This window comes from Trypanosoma theileri, assembly GCF_002087225.1.
Source record: "Trypanosoma theileri isolate Edinburgh chromosome Unknown TM35_Tth_13_V1, whole genome shotgun sequence".
NCBI lineage: Eukaryota > Euglenozoa > Kinetoplastea > Trypanosomatida > Trypanosomatidae > Trypanosoma > Trypanosoma theileri.
This window is the reverse complement of record NW_021639855.1, coordinates 65,406-79,129: the sequence shown is the minus strand read 5'-3', so window position 1 is coordinate 79,129 and position 13,724 is coordinate 65,406. Positions and strand designations below refer to the sequence as shown.

General features: G+C 38.4%; 7 protein-coding genes across 7 annotated transcripts; all 7 read left to right on the top strand.

Annotated features, from left to right (window-relative positions):
- Nucleotides 1-302: 302 nt before the first annotated feature.
- On the top strand, nucleotides 303-3,872 carry TM35_000131380 (putative ATP-dependent RNA helicase; the record flags this gene model as incomplete). The annotated part of the gene is made up of 1 exon (XM_029025354.1): nucleotides 303-3,872. The coding sequence occupies one exon, from the start codon at nucleotides 303-305 to the stop codon at nucleotides 3,870-3,872; it is 3,570 nt and encodes a 1,189-aa protein (XP_028883200.1).
- A 678-nt stretch (nucleotides 3,873-4,550) lies between these two features.
- On the top strand, nucleotides 4,551-4,883 carry TM35_000131370 (uncharacterized protein; the record flags this gene model as incomplete). The annotated part of the gene is made up of 1 exon (XM_029025353.1): nucleotides 4,551-4,883. One exon carries the CDS (start codon nucleotides 4,551-4,553, stop codon nucleotides 4,881-4,883), a length of 333 nt encoding a protein of 110 aa, XP_028883199.1.
- A 412-nt stretch (nucleotides 4,884-5,295) lies between these two features.
- Nucleotides 5,296-5,964, top strand: TM35_000131360 (Ran-binding protein; the record flags this gene model as incomplete). Its single annotated transcript, XM_029025352.1, has 1 exon — nucleotides 5,296-5,964. The coding sequence occupies one exon, from the start codon at nucleotides 5,296-5,298 to the stop codon at nucleotides 5,962-5,964; it is 669 nt and encodes a 222-aa protein (XP_028883198.1).
- A 493-nt stretch (nucleotides 5,965-6,457) lies between these two features.
- On the top strand, nucleotides 6,458-7,183 carry TM35_000131350 (electron transfer protein; the record flags this gene model as incomplete). The annotated part of the gene is made up of 1 exon (XM_029025351.1): nucleotides 6,458-7,183. The coding sequence occupies one exon, from the start codon at nucleotides 6,458-6,460 to the stop codon at nucleotides 7,181-7,183; it is 726 nt and encodes a 241-aa protein (XP_028883197.1).
- A 1,592-nt stretch (nucleotides 7,184-8,775) lies between these two features.
- TM35_000131340 (uncharacterized protein) lies at nucleotides 8,776-9,696 on the top strand (the record flags this gene model as incomplete). Its single annotated transcript, XM_029025350.1, has 1 exon — nucleotides 8,776-9,696. One exon carries the CDS (start codon nucleotides 8,776-8,778, stop codon nucleotides 9,694-9,696), a length of 921 nt encoding a protein of 306 aa, XP_028883196.1.
- An 869-nt stretch (nucleotides 9,697-10,565) lies between these two features.
- On the top strand, nucleotides 10,566-11,465 carry TM35_000131330 (zinc finger protein; the record flags this gene model as incomplete). The annotated part of the gene is made up of 1 exon (XM_029025349.1): nucleotides 10,566-11,465. The coding sequence occupies one exon, from the start codon at nucleotides 10,566-10,568 to the stop codon at nucleotides 11,463-11,465; it is 900 nt and encodes a 299-aa protein (XP_028883195.1).
- A 924-nt stretch (nucleotides 11,466-12,389) lies between these two features.
- TM35_000131320 (zinc finger protein) lies at nucleotides 12,390-13,496 on the top strand (the record flags this gene model as incomplete). The annotated part of the gene is made up of 1 exon (XM_029025348.1): nucleotides 12,390-13,496. One exon carries the CDS (start codon nucleotides 12,390-12,392, stop codon nucleotides 13,494-13,496), a length of 1,107 nt encoding a protein of 368 aa, XP_028883194.1.
- Between the last annotated feature and the right edge of the window lie 228 nt (nucleotides 13,497-13,724).

Sequence of the window (13,724 nt, the reverse complement as noted above, 5' to 3'; positions counted from 1 at the left end):
AAAAAAAAAAAAAAGTAAGGTGAAAATAAAATCACAGTGAAATACAAATAAAAAAAAAGTAGTTTATAGAGAGAGAAGTTTTTGAACGTATTGCTCTTCACATTTTTTTTTTTTTTACTTTTTTTCGTTTTCTTCTTCTCACTTCGCATGCTACTCACTCTGTGGGGTACATACTGAGAAAACGAAAGAGAGATAAACGCATAAATTATATATATATATAGAGAGAGAGAGAGAGAGAGAAAGGGAGAGAAAAGGGATATTTTTCATTACAAACATTAATCATCATCACTAATAATATTCTTATGCGAAAAACGTTTGTACGTCTCAGTGGCGGATTTCAACCCCCGCGAACATTAGGGGTGAAACGCCATTCTTCACAAGAACCAACATCTCTCTCAAATCCTCCAGTTAATAATACTAATAGTAATACTACTACTACTACTTCCTCCTCTTCTTCAGTGGATGATGTGAGAAAGAACAAACGTACATGTTTAGAACTCTCACCTTCGCATAAACAAGAGATAGCGACAGTGTCGAGATCAGAACATACCCCATCACCTCCACCATCTAGAGAAGTATTGTCATCCAGTAGTAAAGAAGAAATAAAAAATTCAGGAGATGTTCATAAACCTCATGAATGCAATTATCCATTAAATTACCAAACACCTGATCGACGTACAATACAAGCAGTCGTGGCGGAAGAAGAAGAAAAAATTGTTGAAAGTCAAGAGATGCTGCAGCGGGAAATGGAGGAGGATCTTCGACTCTCTGCAGATCTCGCCTTTACACCTCGAGATGGAGGAAAACTATCAGGAACACGTGTTTTCTCACAACCAGGAGTAGAAGAAGGTACTGGATATAATGAAAAGGGAGAAGAAGAAGAAGATAGAACGAATACCACTTTGTTTATTTTTCCTAATCTTGAGGGAGATGAAGATAGTAATGGTATTATACCATTTGAAGAAGAGGGAGAAGAAGAAAAAGATGAAAACAATACAGCTATGGTATACTCTCATAATAATCCTAGTTCTGTTATTCCTAGTAGGAGTAATACTATTACCACTAATACTATTAATACTACTATTAATACAGCTGCCATTAACACTTCTACTAGTGCAGTAATAAAGGGAACCTCCACGAATAATAATAATAATAATAATAATAATAATAATAATAATAATAATAATAATAATAATAGTGTTAGTGTTCGTAGTAGTAATAGTAGTAGTAGTAGTGGTGGATTTTATGATCTTCCTTATGCTGCACAGAGTTTCTTTAATAATCGACGTGGTATTAAAAAACTTTATCCTTGGCAACACGAAGTTCTCATGAGAGATGATATTCGTAGTGGAGAAAGTTTAGTATACAGTCTTCCAACTAGTGGAGGGAAAACACTAGTAGCGGAAATATCACTTTTACGATGTCTTCTTAATCGTAAAAAGTCATGTTTTTTCGTTCTCCCTTTTGTATCTTTGGCAGAAGAGAAAACAGAAGGACTTCGACTTCTTGGGGATACTTTGGGTTTTGCTGTAGATGGTCACTATGGAACTCAAGGTAGACTTCCTCTTTCTAAACGCACAACGGTATATGTTTGTACTATTGAAAAGGCTAATTCTTTACTTAATCATATGCTTGAAGAAGGATTAACAGAAGAACTTGGTTGTATTGTAGTGGATGAATTACATATGCTTGGTGAATCCCGTCGTGGGGCAACACTTGAACTATTTTTATCAAAGGTACTTTGTCTTTCTCATTCTGTTCAGATTATTGGAATGAGTGCTACTATTCCTAATTTACCAAATATAGCTAAATGGCTAAATGCTAGTTGTTATTTAGGGGAATATAGACCTGTACCATTACGACAATACGCGGTTATGCAAGGTATGGTAGTAGAAGATGGTGAAAGAAATGAGAGAAATTTGTTAGAAGCTGGATATTCTACAGAATTAGAACAATTAGTATTTCTTGCAACAGAAGTGACAGATGCATCTGTACTTATTTTCTGTGCAAGTCGTCAACAATGTATTGATACAGCTCATCTTATTGCACGATATAGAAAAGAAGCTATGAATGGATATCCAGGTGCAAATGAAAGTTTTGTTAGTGCTATTGTATCTGAACTTAATTCTCTTAGTCATGATACTTCACTACTAACACATGTTATTCCATTCGGTATAGCCTTTCATCATGGTGGACTTCTTTCAGAAGAACGTGAACTCATTGAACGAGCATATCGTCAACGTTATATTAATATTCTTTGTTGTACATCTACTTTAGCAGCTGGAGTAAATCTTCCAGCTAGACGTGTTATTTTTAAAACTCCTTATGTGGGTCGTGATTTCTTAACAAAATCTCGTTATTTACAAATGTGTGGACGTGCTGGAAGAGCTGGTTTAGATGAATTTGGTGAGTCATTTCTATTATTAGCACGTAAAGATTGTAAACGTGGACGTGAGTTAATGAAGGAAGATGTGGAACCATGCTCTAGTAAAATGTTAGAGGACGCAAGTTCTTTTGAACGGTCTATATTGGAGTGTATTGCTGTTGGGATTATACGTTCTCCATATGAGGCTAGAAAATGGATATCTAGTCTTTTATGTCATTATGCCCCTGGTCCATTTGATGCTGTGTATGATGCGACATCAAGACCATTACCTGTTGTTCTTGACAATATATTTGAGTTGGCATTAATTCGACTGGTACACACGGGTTTGGTGCGGCGTTTATTACAGACAATAGTAGATGGGTCTGTCACTACTACTACTACTACTACTACTATTGTGGATTCATCTCATGGTGATAGTAGCAACCATAATAATAATAATAATAATAATAATAATAATAATAATAATAACAATAAAGAGAAGAATCAGAGTGAAAATCAAAAGAGGGTTGAAGATGATGAGAATGTAGTATTCTCTGCAACCCCGTTTGGTGTTTGTTCTGTACGTTCGTGTTTTAGCATTGAAGAGGCTTTACTTGTTCGGGATGAGTTGGAACAATTACAACGTACAGGACTTATACTTGCGGATGATCTTCATTTATGCTACTTCTTAACACCACTACGGGAGATTGGGGACTGTAATTGGGAGGTGTACCGTGATATTCTCTCTCGTTTAAATGAAAACCGCCAACGGATTGCAAACATGGTGGGTGTGGATGAATATCTTGTATACCAGCGGGCAATGGGATTAGGTGATTCTACCGGCAGTAGTATGAACACCAATAATAATAGTAATAGTAATAATAGTAATAGTAATAATAATAATAATAATAATAATAATAATAATAATAATAATAATAGCAATAGCAGTCAGATGTTCTCCACACGTCGTTTCTTCGTGGCGTTGATGCTTGCCGATCTCCTTGGCGAAGTCCCCTTGTCGGTGGTGGAGCAGCGCTATCAGTGCAATCGCGGGCAGCTGCAGGGACTAATGCGGAGTGCGTCGATGTTCAGCAGTTCCATCACGGCCTTCTGCCGGGCGATGGAGTGGTTTGCGCTCGAGGCGGTGCTGGCGGCGTGTGTGAAGCGGCTGGGGTTTGGCGTGAAGCCCGACATTGTGCCGCTGATGGAACTGCGCGGGCTGCAGCCGGGCCGGGCGCGGGCACTGTGGGCCGCCGGCTTCCGCGACCCCGCCGCCATCGCCGCCTGTGGGCCAGAAGAGGTCCTGCGCCGCGTGCGGGCAACCGCCAATAATAACAGTAATAATAGTAATAATAATAATAATAGTGGTGGGAATAGGGCTGCGAAGTATTTTACACTGCGAGCCGCTGTGGCACTTGTACGGGAGGCGAATTTGTTTCTGCAGCGACAAATACGGGAGAAGAAGGGAGAGCTGATGGAACTGACACTACACTCACGTCTGCCATGAGATATATATATATATATATATCTATATCTATGTGTATGTGTGTGTGTGTGTTTCTCTGAGAGACTGAGAAAATCTTTTCTTAATAGTATTTTGTTTGTTTATTTTTCCCCATGTTAACCTCAGTTCTGGGCGGCCACTTCTCTCACTCTCTCTCTCTCTCTCACATTCTGTGTGTGTGTAGTCCACGCACTTTCTTTTCTTTTTTTAGGGGTGGGGTAAAGTTATTCTGTTTTTTTTTTTTTTTTTTTTTTTTTTAGGGGTGGGGTAAAGTTATTCTGTTTTTTTTTTTTTTTTATTGTTGCTGATCTCACTTGAACTGATTATTATTGTTCGTGTTAGACTCACTTGAACTTTTTTCTTTTTCTCTCTGTGTATGTCTACCATTACATTTCCATGTTTTCGAATCGTCCATCTCCGTATCTGCTTTCCTCTTCTTATTTTTCGTTCCTATTTAAATTATACAAAATATATATATATATATATATATATTACACTATCATATTATCCCTTTTTCCTATCATTTTACTAAAGTGTGGAAAAGTCAGTACAGGAGTAGACTTTATTTTTTTTATTTGTAGAAGAGAACACACACAAAGAAAAAGGCGTATGTTCGCAGCGGCTCTAGTGCTTTATCTATGTGGCATTTGCCTAGCTGCTCTGCTTGTGCATTTCTTATCTATGCAACGATGGAGAATTCACGTCACTGTGGCTATCGCTGTATTTCCACTCGCCGCACTTGTAGCCCAGGGATTAGCAATGTGTGCACAGGGGATTGTGGAGTATATACATGGATTCGCTGCTAGTGCCGCAAAGAATGGGACTCTACCATCTCCGTTAATTGCGGCATTACTGCGAGTGCGGCAGATTGATGGAAAATCTCTGACGATGCTTGATATTCAACTGGTGGCGATTCTGTTGTTTCTCTGTTATGCATCTATGTTGCTGCTGCGGCATCTGGTGGATATTTCACGTTTGTTGAAGATATCACGTAAACGTCTTTTCATAAAGTAGCATATATATATATATATATATATATATATATATATAGAAAAAGGCAACAAGGGTTGTCTACTTTTCACTTCACGAGACGTTTCCTCTTCTTTGTGTTTGTATGTGTTTGTGTTTGTGCTTGTGTGTGTTTGTTTGTTTGTTTCTTTGTTTGATACTTTGTGTCTACTTGGTAGTGAATTACATTTAAGTTTATTTTGTTTTGCATTTCATTCGTTGAAATATTATTTACTTCTTCTTACTTCTATTCATTTTTTTTTATTATTACTGTTATTATTATTATTATGATGATTCTTTTCATTTATTCTAACGTATTCTTCTTCTTCTACTTGTCTCTCTTTTTCTTTCCCACCTTTAATCTTTACAACTTCCTACAGAGAAAGAGGAGAGAAGGGGCTGTTTACAAACAGTACAGATGAGTGAAAAAGAAGTTCAACTCTTTGGCGGTGCCATCACATGTGTAGTTCCCACCACTGCGGTGGATGTGAGTGACTTTAGACAAGTCCCAGACACACAGGAAGTATACGTAGAGGCCGAAACGGGTGTAAGTATTATTGTGGAACTGTTATCACGGGAACGTACAGTAAGTGATGAGAACTGCGGTGCGTACTTCTACACAGATCTCGCACGTGCGAATGACTGCAGTGAAGGCGATTACACTATCTCTATACAACAACAACTCTCTCCATCCGACTACCCGAACGTGGCACCGCGGCTTGAGGGAACAGATGTGAATAATAATAATAATAATAATAATAATAATAATAATAATAATAATAATAATAATGGACAGCAGTGTGTGTATGGCTGCTGTGTTAGTGGAATACAACGCATCTCAAAGTACACCAATGAAAAGGGAAAAGAGAATGAAGTGCTTGTGATGCTTGCCGTTCTGCGTTTTCTTCCGCCTGTGTCAACAGACATTCTTCTATCTATCTCTGCACCGCAGCGCATTCACCCGGAAAGTAGTGAGGCCCGTGTGGTCTCAAGGCTGCGCAGTGAGGCAGAAGTGCAGGAGATCATGCGGCGTATGTTGCTTACATTTACAGTGAAGGACTGGGGACTTTTTGTACCAGAAGAATAAATTGTGGAAATAGAAGAGAAGTGAGATCTATTCTGTTTTTTCTCTCTTTCTTTCTCTCTCTTCGTGGGTGATGTTTTAAGCATACGGCAACGATCTGTATGTGTATTTCTATGTGATACGGTATGAATTATTGATGGTGGTTCTGTTGTTATTCTTATGCTTATGCTTATGCTTGTTCGATATTATTTTGAGTTCGAGTTTGGCTTTCTTTCTCTTTCCCTTTCTGTGTGTATGTGTGTGTGTTTATATGTATTCTTCACATGCGGCAACGTTCCTTTCATTTTTGCCCCCCTTTTTTTTTTATTCTATCTTCTGTTCTCTCTTTATCGTGTGAAGATCTGCATAGCGAAAGCACGTTATTACCCCCCAAAGCCCAAGAAAAAGAAATAGAAAAAAACCCGTTTCACTACGTGTTAAACAAATAAACAAGAAAAACAAACAAACAAACTAAACCAATACCGTAATAGGAAAGAGAGAATCTACACACCTGCAAATGCTGCGAAAGATTGCCAATCCATATAAGGTGTCTATTCGCCGCACCACCGCCACCGCACCGGAGACGGGCTCCAAAGCCATTCTCCGCCTTATCCGCTATGATCCCGTCACCAACAAACAACGTGTGGAGAGTTATGAATATGATAAACATCATGATTACATGGTGCTTGATCTCATCACCGCAGTGAAGGCCCATCAGGATCCAACACTCGCCTTCCGCGCCTCCTGCTGCGAGGGTGTCTGTGGAAGTTGTGCGATGAATATTAATGGGATTAACAGTCTGGCCTGCATTACCTTCTCGCAGCACGTCACCACAGTTGGGCCGCTGCCGAACTTTCCGGTGATTAAAGACTTCGTTGTGGATCTCCGCCACTTCTTCCGTCAATACGCGTACATTCGCCCGTTTGTGCGGAACACCAATCTCGATCGCAGCCGCGTGGAGAACATCATGGAGCGCTACAACAGCGTGAGCAAAGCCATTCACGGTGTTAGTCCACATGAAGAGGCCACTCGCACGCCGTTAGCCCCACACGCCGGTGTGCAAACGGAAGTTATTGCCATTTTGCGGCTCATTGATGCCCTGCGAGAGGCGGGAAGTGTCACTCATGTTGTGCACGCCCTCACCGCATTGGAGAAGCGGGGGATTCAACTCGACCAGGAGAAGGTGCGCAAGCTTCTCGATGAGACACTGCAGAACTACACTAAGCGGAAGAGTACAGTCTAAGGAAGTAGAAGAAGAAAAGTAAAATAGAATGTTGAAAACGAAAAGGAAAAAAGAAAAAAAAGGAAAAAAAAAAATAAAAAAAAAAGGCAACGACAAGCAAAGAGGAAGACAAATAAAGAAAAGAGAGTAAACCGCAAAAAAATAAAAAAAAGGAGCAGGATAAAGTATATGAGAAGGAAGAAAAAGAATAATTAGGAAACATGTGGATTACGTGTATGGACGATGATGGAAGGAGTGTGGATGTATTCATGGCGGGGGAGTTGAGTGGGGAAAGATGGAGAGAAGAGGTGTATCGCATTTTGTGTGTTTATATGTAAAAGGTGGTGTTAGTGACAGTTTTTTTTTTTTTTTTTTCTTTTTCTTCTTCTTTTCACATACTTCCTCTGGTCATCACTACACTATTACCAATGCGTAAGGAAAGAAGGGTTTCCTCTATTTTTCTTTCCCCCCTTTTTTCTTTCTTATTTCCCTCTTTTACGGATGATTTCAAGTGGGATGTACCACTGTAGTTTTTGCTGCTCTCTGCTTGAAAAAAGGAGAAGGGGAGAGAGAGAGAGAGATCTCAATAGCAAAAAAAAAAAAAACAAGAAAGAAAAATGAGTGAAATAAAATAAAGAGGGGTGGGGTGAGGGGTAAAGAACAGAGGGACGACTTTGTGTACTATTTACTTAAGCTTTGGTTATTTGCAATGTGAATGATGATTGACTGCGTCTGTTTATTATTTGTAACAGGTATAGAGGGAAAAAGGGGAAAAAATGAACTCTCCGTGTTCGTGTGAGTAACGTCTCTGTGTTCATGGAGAGAGAAGAAGAAAAAAAAAATAAGAAGAAAGAAAAAAAAAAAAAAAAAATTAAACTTTTTTATTAAAATAAAATAAAAATCCATTTTTTCTCTTGGGGTGGATTGAGGACGTACGGAGAAAGAGGAGAGAGTGAGAGAGAAAGCGGAAAGAGGTTCTGAAATAGTACTTAAAAAAAAAAGAGACTTATGGGAACTTTATTATTATTATTATTATTATTATTATTATATTCCTATTATCTATTTTCCCCAGTTTATTGCTCTTTAATAGTTCTTTGCATGGGGAGGAGGAGGAGGATAGTGGTGGTTGGAATACATTCGGCTGGATATTATTATTATTATTGTTCTTATTGTCGATTCTTTGCGTTTGTTTGCTTTTAGTTGTATGCGTTGCTCATTGGTGTTCGAACTCAGCAGAGCGCACAAAGATGTGTTTATCCCCTCGTTCCCTCACTCTATATCTGTGGGAACTGTTGAAGTGATGTCTATATGTACATCCCCCCTTTTTTTCCCTTTATTACGACAATATTGCCTTTACCTTATTTTCTTTTCTCTTTCTTATTCAATTTAACCATATTGTTTTTTTTTTTTTAAATAATAAATCTATTTATATAAATAAGGTCTTAAGTTCACTGCAAAATACAGGTATCGCACACACATATATATATATATACAAACATACCCAAACATACCAAGAGAAATATATAGGAAATATAGGAAATAGTGAAGTACACATCTCCATACATTTACACATATACACCAAAAATCCATAAATACACCCGTGCATATCTAAAATGAATCCCATTACATCATTATTCACACGACGCAGTTTGAATCGATGGCGAATTGTGGAACTTGTCCTTACCGGCCTTACTGCAGTAGCGGCATCGCTGCTCATTGTGTTTGTTCCCGCCGCCCGTGTTTATTGCGGTATGGCGTTAACACTATCCGTCATTATCGTTCTTCGGCTTTGGCGACTGTTGCCAAGTGACCGGCGGCGTGTTTGGCGGGAATCACACAAATTGGCTGATAAGATGCTGAGAGAGCGACAAGGAACAACAATAGCCGCAACTACACCGGCTGCAGATGTGGAGATGCGGCCGTTGGTGGCTCAATCTATGCAGCCAGCAGCCACTATGCAGTTCTCTGCGATATCACCATCGCAGCAGATATTGATGGGCTCTATGCTTTCACCACAGCAACAACAAGCCATGATTGCGGCTTCTGTGCTCTCACAATTACAACAACAACAACAACAATCAATATTGGCTGCTTCTATGATACCACAATTACAACAGGCAATGATGGCTGCTTCCATAATGCCACAGTATCAACAACAACAACAACAATTACAATCAATGATGGCTGCTTCTATGATGCCGCAATATCAACAGCAACAACAACAGCCAATGATGGCTGCTTCTATGATGCCACCGTATCAACAACAGCAACAACAACAATTACAATCAATGATGGCTGCTTCTATGATGCCGCAGTATCAACAGCAACAACAACAGCCAATGATGGCTGCTTCTATGATGCCGCAGTATCAACAGCAACAACAACAGCCAATGATGGCTCCCATGTCTTCACAATCACAACGTAATTACATTGGATCACATGTCTCTCAAATGGTGGCTCCAGATGTTGGGGGAGAAGGCAATGTGCTTCCGAAACCCTTCGTTAATGTCAAACCTACGATGCAGTTTGGTTGAGGTATTTCTTACTGTATCGTCATATTTTTTGGTCTCTTTTTTTCAGTTTTTCTTCTTTTTTTTATTATTATTCTTACGTATTTTTTTTTTTTTTTTAATATTTGTATTTCTCTTTGCTTCCTTTTGGAGAAGTATTGCCAAAATGGACGAGCACAGAGTATCAATGAGTACGTAACAGATATTGTTTTTTTTTTTTTTTTTCTTTTTTGACCCGTTAGTACCCCATTCCAGGGTTTATTGAGGGTATTTTTTTTTCCTTTTCTTCCTTCTTTTAGGTGTTCAATTCATTTCCTATTTACATGTTTTTTATTTTATTTTTTGGATCGTATACGCTTCGGGAGGGCGTCCTTCTCTTAACCGGGATTCTTATTCTATTATTAAAGAGGAATTGCTCTCGTTTCGTTTCGTTTCGTTTCGTTTCGTTTCTTTTTTTTTTTGCTTCTTTTCGTTTGTTTACTTCACATTCCATCCTCTTCTATGAATAAAATTAATCCTATTATGGTTAAGCAGATATAGGATGATGATGATTAAACTCTAATGTCAGGGATTGGTAGTGAAAAGGTTAGTAAATTTTTTTTTTCTTTTTTTCTGTATTATCCACATATACGTGGAAACATGCATATGTGAAATGATATGAACTGTTTCATTTTAATTGTTGTTCTTGTATTTTCGTTTCTTTTTTTTTTTTTTTTCAGATTGTTGTCACCTAGTCTCTGTCTGACTCTCTCTTTCTTTCTCTTTCTCTCTCTCTCTCATTATTATTATTACTGTTTACCATTTCATTTAGGTATAAAAAAAAAAAAGGAAAAAAAAAAGAGGTCAATATACATTTATCTGTCTATCTATCTAATTTATTTATTTATTTATTGATGTGTTGTGGACAACAACATAATCCACACCGACCAGTTGATATCTGTGGTTGGTGTGCCTTCTTCTGCCGACAAATCCCTCCCTGCTTTGCGGTACTTCTCATTCTTCTCAATGTGATTCCCTATTATGTGGCCTTTCTCCCCAGACTCCACCGTTCCTATCAGCACGGCGATGTTTCCTTCTTTTATTATCTCTACTGCCATCTGGGAATGGCCATCACAGAGACACTTGTGTTTGTGAACTTCTTTCTCGCCGTCTCCACACCGCCGGGATATGTGGAGCGGGAGCCGTGGTCGCACACACCGGTGTTCAGAGGCCGCCCGGGAAGTGAATTCAACACACATGAAGTGCGGCAAGTGGGATTAGACGGAAAACTGCGGTTTTGTTTTCGTTGCGAGATTTACAAACCCGATAATGCCCATCACTGTCGTTCCTGTCGGAGATGTGTATATCGGATGGATCACCATTGTCCGTGGATTAACAATTGTGTTGGGCGGGATAATTTAAAATACTTTTTGCTTTTTCTTGCATACATTCCATTAGGGGGATTTCACATTGCTACCACTACGATATATAGTTTATGTTATCATTTTCCTTTCTTTAGTTCGGCAGATTTGGGAGATGGTGTATTGTTAGTGGGATCCGCTGTCTTGTCAGCAGTGATGGGATTCTCATTTCTTCTCTTCGCTGCACACTTTGTATATTTAGCAGTTCGTGGTGAAACTACCGTAGCTAATGTGATATCGTATAGGAGAAGTGATCAACAACGGCATCAACAGTTAATTAAAGAAGAAAGAGAGAAATTTTTGGATGAAGTGTTTGGTTTAGACCGGCGTTGGTGGCGCTTAATATGTCCAGTGTCTACTCGTCGTCCTCCAGAAAACATGGCGATTGTTTAGTGTGGATGATATCTGTATATATATATATATATGGGATTAGTTGTGTTATTGGTGTAGTGCTTAATATTTGAATGGATGAGCCTTAGAAATGGGATGTTTGAGTGTTTTTTGCTTCTCTGTGCTTTATTATTATTATTATTATTATTGTTATTATTATTTGGGGGGTTTTGTCTTCTTTATGATAGGTGAAACGCTTCTCTTATTCATATGTGCGTTCTCGCTTAAGCGGAAACTGAGCAATGTCTGATTTCTTTTTGTTATTATTATTATTTTATTATCTCTCTTTCTCTACCTCTCTCTATCTCTCTTTATGTGTGTTTATGTATATGTATGTGATTAAATTGTTTCCTTTTCCTTTTCTCTGCAGATCAATAACTCTTCTTATGATCCCTTCTGGTTCTGAATCCTGTACTGGGACTCTTACACCAGAAGAGAGAATGAAAAGAGAGGTGGGAAAAAAACACACACACACACACACACACACACACACCCAATATGCAGGAGAAAAAAAAAGTTTTATTTTAACTGCATATATACATAAGTAGATATACATGTATCTATGGGTATATATATATATATATTATTTATTTATTTATTTATTTATTTATTTATTTATTTATTTATTATATGTATTCTTTTCTTTTCTTTTTTTTTCTCTCTCTCTCTATCTCTATGTATTATTTTTTTTTTTTTTCTGAAAATGAAAAGGGCAGAATTGTAAGCTAGAGTACAGAGACGATTGGTACACTACAGTGTGTGGGTTACCTGAATCGTATCACTCTCATCATCATCGTTAGCACGACGACTATATATTCTATTGACAAGTACACTACATCTAAGAAAGGAGAATCTTACAAAGTAGAAAAAAAAATAAAAAAAATAGAGTAAACACACACTTCCACGTGTATATATATAAAGAAAAAAATGGAAGATTATTGTAGTATGCCGAATAGGCATAGTTTTACCCCACGGAGCTGTTGGGATTGGTGTTGTCTGTGCTCTGCATATTTAGTTCCGCTATTTTTATTATTACTCATTCTGGGATTAGCGGTTACTTTTAATGTTTATTTTATTCTCTTATGTGTCTGGTATCATAACGATTGGCGTATTGCTGTCTCTCTTATTTGTCTTATCATTGGTGATGCCTGTGCAGCCGTATTACTGTGGGCTTTCTATGCTGTTGTGAATACATCTGCAGGATATGTATTGGATGAATCGTGGCGATATCCCCCAATTTATATTGGTGATTCCACAGTATATCAACCTCCTAGGAGTGAAAATAATGATAATAATAATAATACTACGACTAGCATGAATGGAAATGAAAACAGTGTTCATTCGCCTCCTATGAGTATGGATGTGGATAATAATAATAATAATAATAATAATAATAATAATAATCATATTAATAATAGTATTAATGATGGGACTTCTTGTAGTGTTAATATTGAAGGAGGAAATCCAAACACTGTTAGAATGTTAGATCGTAATAACAAATTACGTTATTGCGAGATCTGTCGTCAATATAAACCAGACCGGGCATATCACTGCGAGGTATGTGAACGCTGCACCTACAACTTTGATCATCACTGTCCAGTAATGAACAATTGCATTGGACGTGATAACTATAAAATGTTTCTTCTCTTCCTCCTCTATGTTCCTTTAGCCGGATTTGTCGATGGTGGTCTTGAGTTGTTGGCTGTATTCGTTATTGAAAAGGGAGATGTCTCGATGGCGTGGATGATGGTCGGCATCGTCACTTGTATGATGGGCCTCTCCACACTTTTCTTCGGCCTCGCGCATCTCTGGTGGCTCTGCCACGGCCAGTCCACCATGTCGAGGCACATCGCCGCCCGGGTGCGGGTGCGCAGAGTGAATGGGAACCGAACAGTCATGAGAGACGAGCGGCAGAGTGAAGAGGAGCGGCGGGAGGAAGTGCGTCGACATTGGGACGCCGTTCTCGGCACAGACAGACGCTGGTGGCGGGTGATCCTGCCATTCCCCCCAACACGCGATGGGTGTGAGGAGTGAAGAGAGAAAATGAAAGAAAGAAAAATAGTGAAGTTCAATGGATATGTGGTATCAACAAGGAAGAAGAAGAAGAAAAGAAAAAAATAAAAAAAAAAAGGGAGGGAGGGGGTGTCTGACAAATCCAATGCGGCAATTTTTTTTTTTTTTTTTTTTTTTTTTTTAATGATTTTCTTATGTTTGATCGTTATTTCTTTATTTTTATCTATTTCTCTATTTCTCTCACTCTTT